At 34.3% G+C, this 10908-nt stretch overlaps 1 protein-coding gene across 5 annotated transcripts in view; it reads right to left on the bottom strand.

Annotated features, from left to right (window-relative positions):
* Window positions 1-806: 806 nt before the first annotated feature.
* samd4a (sterile alpha motif domain containing 4A) overlaps window positions 807-10908 on the bottom strand; it is a 48355-nt gene continuing 38253 nt past the window's right edge. For 4 of the 5 annotated variants that reach the window (XM_058077009.1, XM_058077011.1, XM_058077010.1 and 1 more), the window contains one exon: window positions 807-10626. In XM_058077009.1, the coding sequence (XP_057932992.1) occupies window positions 10537-10626 (90 nt within the window). In that variant the 3' untranslated portion in view covers window positions 807-10536. The remainder of the gene's footprint in view (window positions 10627-10908) is intronic. The other variant, XR_009130279.1, reaches the window with a different exon arrangement.

Here is a 10908-nt window from a genome sequence, read left to right as displayed (position 1 = left end):
TTCCGATTTTTTTTCTTGTAGGATTGTGGCTTTTTGGTGAGAATTCTCTTAATATTTTGACTTTATTCCTGTAAAATTACAGCCCCCACCAAACGACTTTTTGTTTTTCACATTCCAACATAACATTTTTTATTTAATATTTCTATTCTATTTTCTAATCTACGAATAATACTTTTTCCTCACAATATTCCGATTTTAAATTTTTAATTAATCAATTATCCAATTAATTGAAATATAAATATTTATTTAATGTTTTCCAAACTTTCTTGTTGAATTATCTTGGTAACTTTTTGTAATATTATGGCCTTATTCCCATATTTTGACTTTACTTTACTTCCATAGTATTTTTATTTTGTTTATTTGTTTATATTTTTTTATATATTTTCAATATATTTTATATTGTTTGTTTATTTTTTTTCTTTAATAAGAAAAATGTGAAAATTCTCTTAATATTTTGACTTTATTCCTGTAAAATTACAGCCCCCCCCCACCCATTTCTGCTGCTATTTCATCTTCCTTGATGTACATTTTATTGGTCATATTTTGACTTGATTTTGGTAACATTTTCCACAATCCAAAAATTATAACTTTGCTAATTGTTTTGTTTCTTTCTTATAATATTACATAATTTTTTAAAAATTTAAATTTATTTATTTATTTCAATTTTTCAATCTAATATTTCAATTTAACGCTACTGGATGAAGTTATTTTTTCCCTCAATTGTATGTTTTTTGTCATTACTTTACAGCTTTTTTTCTCTCAATATTTTGACAAATTACTGCTGATTTATTCGCTTTTGCTGCCCCCCCCCCCCACCCAGTTTAGACTGTGCCTCCTAATATTTTGACTTTATTCCTCTCAACGAAAGCAAACAAATCGTCAACTTTTTTGTCAAACTTATTTATCAAAATAGCCCATATTAAAATGTTGTGTTGCTGCTGGATGTTTACAGTATCCATGTGATGTAAGTTTTTGTGTTATTTGATGCTATTCCATCAGAATTCTGCTCAAATTCTGTCTTGACTTCCGATTTCAATGCAAGTAAATCGTATGAAATATGTAGTAATATCATGACACGATTATACAAATATCATTTTAAAAAAAATCTCACACACACAAACTGCAGAACTTATAACTTTTTTTTTTTATCGATAACAAGGCATGCCAAGTCACAGCATTCTGGTACGTCTCAAATTACAGCAAGACAATAATAATAATAATAATAATAATAAAAAAATGCATTCATACACATTCATAAACATAGTCTGTATCCTCCACACAGAACAGGAAGGCTACAGGCGGCCGCCGCGTGATGGCGGCTGAATGGTGGCTTGTGTTCACACGCTCTTAGCGCTTTTATTCCAAAATCAATATTTCATCTCTCGGATTTATTTATTTATTATAAGTTTTAAAAATAATAATGTGAACAAGCCATCACTGGTTTCCGCCTGTAAACATTTCAGTCTTTAAAGTCTATTAAAAATAAAAACACACATTTACATTAGGGGTAAATGTCTCGAGTACAAAAAAAAAAAAAAAAGGCACTGCCATTTTGTTATTCTAAATATGACTTTTTCAGCCTTCTGCGCAGGTTTAAAATATAAATTATTTTTCCCCCCTCGTTTACTTCTTTTTCTACATTTTTTTCCCAATTTTCTGTACTTTTTTTTTTTTTTTTTTTTTACAGGTATTTTTTTTCCTTTGGTTTATATTAAACAACAATAGTTTGTGTCAAATATATACGCAAGCCTGCAGTCAATACAGGACATCGGCTCTTTGATCAAATAAAAGTATATGAGTAAAAAGCTGGAAAAATGTCTTACAGGGTAGATGAATTATGCTGAATTAAAAAAAAAAAACAAAAAAAAAAAAACAAAGCAGAGCGTAAGACAAAGCCAAAGATACAAAACAGCAAATGCAGTGGGGGGGAATAATCATAATCAAATAATTATTTGATACTTTGCTGGTTAAGTTCTATTGGGGGGGGGGGGGGGGGGGGAATATTTATAACCTATTTAATATTTTTTTTGTCCTTGATAGCCTCTCGAGCTGCAACAAATAATCGTCGATTAATCAATTATGCAATTAATTGAAATGTAAATATTTATTTAATATTTTTCAAACTTTCTTGTTGAATTATCTTGGTAACTTTTTGTAATATTATGGCCTTATTCCCATATTTTGACTTTACTTTACTTCCATAGTATTTTTATTTTGTTTATTTGTTTATATTTTTAATATATTTTCAATATATTTTATATTGTTTGTTTATTTTTTTTCTTTAATATTTCTATTCTATGCTACTAATAATACTTTTCCTCACAGTATTCCAATTTTTTTTCTAGTAGGATTAGTGGCTTTTTGTGAGAATTCTCTTAATAATTTATTTTTATTAAAAAATTAAAAAATATTTTGACTTGATTTTGGTTACATTTTCCACAATCCAAAAATTATAACTTGTTTTGTTTCTTTCTCATAATATTACAACTTAAAAAATCTTTATTAATCTTTATTATTATCTATTATAATTAATTTATTTATTTGTTTTGTTTCTTTCTCATAATATTACAACTTTAAAAATCTTTATTATTATCTATTATAATTAATTAATTAATTTGTTTTGTTTCTTTCTCATAATATTACAACTTTAAAAATCTTTATAAATCTTTATTATTATCTATTTTAATTAATTTATTTATTTGTTTTGTTTCTTCCTCAAAATATTACAACTTTAAAAATCTATTAATCTTTATTATCTATTTTAATTAATTAATTTTTTTGTTTCTCATAATATTACAACTTTAAAAATCTTTATAAATCTTTATTATTATCTATTTTATTTAATTAATTTATTTGTTTTGTTTCTTTCTCATAATATTACAACTTTAAAAATCTTTACAAATCTTTATTATTATCTATTTTAATTTATTTATTTCAATTTTTCAATCTAATATTTCAATTGAATGTTTTTTAAATGTATGTTTTTTCTCATTACTTTACAGCTTTTTTTTCTCTCAATATTTTGACAAATTACTGCTGATTTATTCGCTTTTGCTGCCCCCCCCCCCCCAGTTTAGACTGCGCCACAAGCCAATTAAAAAAATAGTCGCTCTCCACAAATGCCCCCACGAGAACCACTTAGGACCCCCGTGGTCTGGAGTCTAACTGATGACTTTATTCATCGACAAAAATAAAGTTGTAATGGCCTCTTTGTGTTCCAATAATCAATCAACAAATACAAATACATATTTCCCCACACTGCGTATGCCTGAAAAGTACATGAATGCTGTTGGTGTAATACTGCAGTACACAAACGACTTTAAAGTCAGTATTTGGTTTGAACATATGGAAGCATCCAAGACCGTCCGATGCCGCCGTTTCCAAGTCACGTGGACACATGAACACATGATAATGAAACCAAAAATACCCGAAATCTGCGTCGAGAGTCTCAGTCGTCCAGGTTCAAGCTCATCTGCGTACTGGTCTTTAGTCTTGTAGGGTGAACGTGGTTCACTTTAATCCAAAAGGAGTCTTTGGTTCGACATGTTTGGGGTGGGTCTTTCTCCTTCTGGGTACCGGTCTGTGTGGGTACAGGAGGTTTTTCCGTGGACTACCGTTCACCGGGTGTCTCAGGGCATCTAGTCCGGGTATGCACCCTGGGGGAAGACCACAGTTGGCCCGGGGAACGCCTGGGGAGACCGCCGCCCCTGTTTCCGTTAGAACCGTTCATCATAACACAAGGCCGTAGAATAACAAGGTCATCGGTCATATTTGGTAACTCGCATGCCAGAACACGTGGGACACGCCCACCCAGAGACCCAGAAATATCGGAATTCTGTAACCGGCATATTTTGAACTGAAGAAGCCTTTTGGATTAAAGTGAACGTCTTCCCGGAAACCCCAACTAGAAGTCCAGTTGATTTAAAATTGTTGTGGACTCCTGGACACGTCCTTGACTCCCCCCCCCGCCACCCCATTCCCACCCTGAAGTACCTACAGTACTATGTACCCAGTCCCTATGCTAACATTAGCTTGATGTTAGTTACAAAAACACTTATGGAAGGCAAGGCTCAGAGAACCAACCATCTCCAATACTGCAATACTTCGCCCACTTAAAGTAGTGTCGGGAAAACCATTACCATAATTTCCAAAAATTTGTAAAAAAAAAAAAAAAATTAAAATAAAAGACCGTATACTTTGACAACAAATCATAATTCAACATTTTGTAATGACCATAGAATCGGAAATTGAACTTATCGTGATATGATAACATAGCTAGCATACGTCCATGTCTTGGTAGCATAGACTACAATGTCTCGATAAGCCCAAACATCCGCATATAACCTGTTTATGCGGCTAATGCTAATGCTAATAAGACACGCGGCCATTTAAGTTCGCGCAACTTTGTCCAGGCAGCTCAGCACAATACGGCTAACAACAATAGCATTTACGGTTGTTAAACGACGACTTGAAACAATACTTGTACCATGGATTTTAATGGTGGAACAAAATGTTGCATTATGGGAAGGCATCGTTCCCGCTCTATATGTGAGGAAGTGGTAACTGCGCTCCCAATTCTCCTATGAGTGAACTCCTACTGAATGTTAGCTATGCTAGCTATACGAGTCGCGGTCCAAATGACACAAATTAAACGGTTACAATCAACAAAAAACATCAAAAAACGTCAAAAACAACGGTTAATATTTGAGATGTTTGTATGGTCACCAGCCATAACTTGTTAATACATACCGGTACTTTTAAATAACAATACACCTACATCGAGTACAAGTATGAGCTCTGCAGAAAAATAAAGAATAAATAAGTATGTTTAAGTACTGAAATTTATAGCAAAGGTTTATCGCCATGCTGATGATGTCACCCGCGGAGACGCGCAGTGAGCCTGAAGGTTTCTAACATGAGTCCGTCCACGCGTGAGTGAAGCGGGTTCATGTGGCGTTCGCGTCACGGAGGCGAGGAACCGAACGGAACTTAATGCGACAGAGATCGGGAAAAAACGATAAACACAAGACGTCATCTGAATGCGACACATCGATGGTTACATCGACATCATATGTCGGCTGTTTCTCAAATGGAATACAGTACAGTAGATCCCCGCCTTTTTTGGGGGGGGGGGGGGGGGGGTAATTGTTATGCTAGTAAAAATAGCCATTTTTTACACACAGCTGATTTTGTATCAACATTTGCAATAAGAATGTTGATGATTTGTTTGTAAACAAACAACTAACTTTTTTTGTGGCCACACCAGTTATGGTGCGTTCAAGGACTCAAAAACATAGTCGGTGAAGCACAAGACATAAACATGCTGTACTTTAACTTGTATAATCGCATATGTGATATTTCCCAGCTGTCTTTGGGCGACAGGCGGGGTACACCCTGGACTGGTGGCCAGCCAATCACAGGGCACATATAGACAAACAACCATTCACACTCACATTCATACCTATGGACAATTTGGAGTCGCTAATTAACCTAGCATGTTTTTTGGAATGTGGGAGGAAACCGGAGTACCCGGAGAAAACCCACGCAAAGTCCACACAGAGATGACCGAGGGTGGAATTGAACCCTGGAATTGATCAAATTTACTTAAGATTTGTCAGATCAAAATACAAGACTTCTTCCTGAATCATTCATTCATTCATTTTCTCAGAGATGGCTGAGGATGGGATTGAACCCTGGTCTCCTCGCTGTGAGGTCTGCACGCGAACCACTCGACCACCGTGCCGCCAATTTTTTTTTTTTTTTTAAATTGACCAAAAATTCTTATGTTTGTGGGCTGAATGGTGAAAGTACGGGGATCCACTGTACTGTACTTCCATTATGAAGTACAACGTCTACACTGTGTACTTAGTTCACTCACTAACAACGACGACTGCGGTAGTTTCCCGACGCTTCTTCCTCTCTTCGCTAACGTTTCAGCTCTAGTTGCTTCTCAGCCGCCATTATTTCAAAATGGCGACAACCCAGGGTAGTAAGCGTCCGCATAGTAGGTCCGCATCTTGCTCACCCGGGACCCGCTATTAATTAAACACGACTGAAGTTACTCTGATAATTGTCACTTGAGTTACTACACAAGAAGCTAACTAGCTTATTGATAGTTATAGCGTTTTGGTAGCATAACAAAGCTCTAATTGACGTCTCAGGTCACTAGCCTTACTCGAGATCCGGCAAAGATCAAAACAAACATCCAAAAACTGCTTTGGTCCTTTTTAAATGTGTTGATGGGGGGAAAAAAAAGGGCACCGAAACGGAATCGAACTTCTGTGATGGTGGACCGGAAAATGGTCATTGGGTGTTTTGGTACTGACGGCTGAGAAGCAAAATCACCGTGTCCGTTTGGATCTTCTCCTCTCATATTATTAGAAGTGCAGCATAGAAAAGAAAGTACAATAGCAATAAAAGAATGAATAATAATAATAATAATAATAATAACCGTCATCACACATCATTAGTGTTTCCTAAACGCCTCAGTCATTGGATGAAAACAAACAGAAAAGCTTCATTTACTTTCAACCACCAATAATATTTGGCCTCTTTATAGAGCGGTCAGGTGACTATGCACCGCCACTAACTTTATGGGCCAGTAGGTGGCAGTATCTACAGTCTCTGGGACAAGCAACCCCTTCATGGACTTGACTGACTGACTGACTGACTGGCTGACTGACTTAAAAGGCTGTGTTTCAATTCACTCGCTTCTATACTTAATTAAGACACAGCCGGGTCTCCCATGTTGAAAACCTCATTTTCCTCACTCCGTATTTTAAATGTTCCTTTATGCTAACAAAGTTAGCATATGCAGCTTAAATCACCCTTGTTTTACAAAGGTTGTTTTTTTAACCCTTAGATGCATGAGTGACTGGACCCTACACTCTTCCATAAGTGGGTCAAAAATCACACATACCAGAATCAATGCCTTTTTATGCCATTTTGGTTAGGTTATTATATGAATATTATTATATGAATAATATTATAATATAATATAAAGATAATACTCAAAGGTTCCGATTGGATTCCATAGAAAATACATGCGGGTCATTTTTGACCCACTTATGGAAGGTTGGGGTAGTAACACAAAAACTAAAATTTCTTAAAATTTATAAAAGTTAAAAATTTGAATGGTATGATAGCAAAAACATGTTTTTTTTAGGAATACCTGGACTATGAAATGATAACAATTTTTAATTACGAAGATATTTCAAGAAAACAACCTGACCGAGTCATTTTTGACCCACTTATGGAAGGTTGGGGTAGTAACACAAAAAAATAAAATTTCTTAAAATTTATAAAAGTTAAAAAATTGAATGGTATGATAGCAAAAACATGTTTTTTTGAGGAATACCTGGACTATGAAATGATAACAATTTTTAATTATGAAGATATTTCAAGAAAACAACCTGACCGAGTCATTTTTGACCCACTTATGGAAGGTTGGGGTAGTAACACAAAAACTAAAATTTCTTAAAATTTATAAAAGTTAAAAATTTGAATGGTATGATATCAAAAACATGTTTTTTGAGGAATACCTGTAATATGAAATGATGATAATTTTTAATTACAAAAATATTTCAAGAAAACAACCTGACCGAGTCATTTTTGACCCACTTATGGAAGGTTGGGGTAGTAACACAAAAACTAAAATTTCTTAAAATTTATAAAAGTTAAAAATTTGAATGGCATGATATCAAAAACATGTTTTTTTAGGAATACCTGGAATATGAAATGATAACAAATTTTAATTACAAAGATATTTCAAGAAAACAACCTGACTGGGTCATTTTTGACCCACTTACGGAAGGTTGGGGTAGTAACACAAAAACTAAAATTTCTTAAAATTTATAAAAAGGTAAGTTAAAAATTTGAATGGCATGATATCAAAAACATGTTTTTTTTAGGAATACCTGGACTATGAAATGATAATTTTTAATTACAAAGATATTTCAAGAAAACAACCCGACCAAGTTATTTTTGACTCACTTATGGAAGGTTGGGGTAGTAACACAAAAACTAAAATTTCTTAAAATTTATAAAAGGCAAGTTAAAATTTTCAATGGTATGATAGCAAAAACATGTTTTTTGAGGAATACCTGGAATATGAAATGATAATTTTTAATTACGAAGATATTTCAAGAAAACAACTTGAACTAGTCATTTTTGACCCACTTATGGAAGGTTGGGGTAGTAACACAAAAACTAAAATTTCTTAAAATTTATAAAAGGTAAGTTAAAAATGTGAATGGTATGATAGCAAAAAATGATAATTTTAATTAGAAAGATATTTCAAGAAAACAACCTGACCGGGTCATTTTTGACCCACTTATGGAAGGTTGGGGTAGTAACACAGAAACGAAAATTTCTTAAAATGTATAAAAGGTAAGTTAAAAATTTGAATGGTATGATAGCAAAAAATGATGACAATTTTAATTATGAAGATATTTCAAGAAAATAACCTGACCGAGTCATTTTTGACCCACTTATGGAAGGTTGGGGTAGTAACATAAAAACTAAAATTTCTTAAAATGTATAAAAGGTAAGTTAAAAATTTGAATGGCATGATATCAAAAACATGTTTTTTTTTTAGGAATACCTGGAATATGAAATGATAACAAATTTTAATTACAAAAATATTTCAAGAAAACAACCTGACCGGGTCATTTTTGACCCACTTATGGAAGGTTGGGGTAGTAACACAAAAACTAAAATTTCTTAAAATTTATAAAAGTTAAAAATTTGAATGGCATGATATGAAAAACATGTTTTTTAGGAATACCTGGACTATGAAATTTATAACAAATTTTAATTATGAAGATATTTCAAGAAAACAACCTGACCGGGTCATTTTTGACCCACTTATGGAAGGTTGGGGTAGTAACACAAAAACTAAAATTTATAAAAGGTAAGTTAAAAATGTGAATGGTATGATATCAAAAACATGTTTTTTTTTAGGAATACCTGGAATATGAAATGATAGCAATTTTTAATTATGAACATATTTCAAGAAATCAACCTGAACAAGTCATTTTTGACCCACTTATGGAAGGTTGGGGTAGTAACACAAAAACTAAAATTTCTTAAAATTTATAAAAGGCAAGTTAAAAATTTCAATGGTATGATAGCAAAAACATGTTTTTTGAGGAATACCTGGAATATGAAATGATAATTTTTAATTATGAAGATATTTCAAGAAAACAACTTGAACTAGTCATTTTTGACCCACTTATGGAAGGTTGGGGTAGTAACACAAAAACTAAAATTTCTAAAAGGTAAGTTAAAAATGTGAATGGTATGATATCAAAAACATGTTTTTTTTTAGGAATACCTGGACTATGAAATGATAACAATTTTTAATTACGAAGATATTTCAAGAAAACAACCTGACGGGGTCATTTTTGACCCACTTATGGAAGGTTGGAGTAGTAACAAAAACTAAAATTTCTTAAAATTTCTAAAAGGTAAGTTAAAAATTTGAATGGTATGATATCAAAAACATGTTTTTTTTAGGAATACCTGGAATATGAAATGATAACAAATTTTAATTATGAACATATTTCAAGAAAACAACCTGACCGGGTCATTTTTGACCCACTTATGCATCTAAGGGTTAAACAAAAACATCAAAAAAAAAATCCCAGTATCCGAACATACATACAAAATCCCATTGGTAATACAGCTGTATTTATCTCCCATTTACATGTATGAAAAAACTACACTAATCCTCTGAATTTGAGAGTCGATACAATATAAGCTAAAGATAAAAACGATATGCAACCGACCAGTCACTTCCTCTTCCGCTCGCAGGACATACAAAATACACGATTCCAACGTGACGTCCTCTCCCTCCGTCATTTTAAGGACATCAAAAGGTCCGGCCTCTGATGTTTCGCTCCGTCAAAACATCCACTTCCTTTTCCAGATCCCGAACCCCCCCCCCCACACTTTTATCGTGTCAACTCATTCCCTTCAACTTTCTTCTTCTTCTTCTTTTTTTACCGCGTCTCCATCACTTAATTAGCATATTTTCTTCAAGCCTTGGATAAATATAATAAAGTATAGCATGTTGTTGTAAACTAGCATGATGGCTACTCATGGGGTGTAAAGCTGGCACTCAAAATACGATAACCCATACCTGATGTAGTTTTCTTTCTGTACCCTTTAAAAGTAGCATCGTTATGTAAACAAAGACAAGGGGCCTTTTTTTTTCTTGTACAGGGACCAAATGGGCTTCAATGGGGCCCGGGTCCCCAGGGCGGGCGTCTCCTGCTCCGCTGATGTGTCGGTTGTAGTGCTTCTGATCTCCTGAGAGGGCGCCGTTCTCTCTCTCACACACACACCTGTCAGACCTTGTTCTCTTCCACCCCCCCTACATTGTTGGTCACAACAGGAAGTGTGTTTTTCCGACCCCCCCCCCCCGTCCCCGTCAATGCAGCCAGTGTGATGGCATGTGATTCTTCGACGCCCCCTTTTTGCTTGGAGCTCTACCTTTTTTGGCTACAGGAAGAGGGCACCGGAGGGCAGGTGACCTCAGGGTGACTTGTTGTGGGAGGGCCCCCGCGAAGCTTCTGACACGCTTCTGGCCCCCGTTTCATATTGTTGACGTGCGATCGGCACCGTCTGAGGATGAAGAGCACAGAAAGACGGCTTGTTAGTATCTTTTTACCGTGGATAAAAGGCGGAATTCACACTCGTAATTTCCCGTAAACCCGTAATTTCATTTGAACATGCGTCAGATTACAATTGAACGCATCACATAATCAGTTCCCAGTTCCACATGTCCAAAAGGAGTAGGAAGAAGCAAAGCTTATTAAATCCTACCCCTCCATCTGGTACTTTTACAATCACTAACTGTTACATTTGTTCACTTCCTGCTTTCTTAATATCATTTTTCATTTTCAT

This window comes from Doryrhamphus excisus, chromosome 7, assembly GCF_030265055.1.
Source record: "Doryrhamphus excisus isolate RoL2022-K1 chromosome 7, RoL_Dexc_1.0, whole genome shotgun sequence".
Classification (NCBI taxonomy): domain Eukaryota; kingdom Metazoa; phylum Chordata; class Actinopteri; order Syngnathiformes; family Syngnathidae; genus Doryrhamphus; species Doryrhamphus excisus.
Note: the sequence above shows the minus strand (reverse complement) of the source record. Positions and strands in the feature narration are given on the sequence as shown.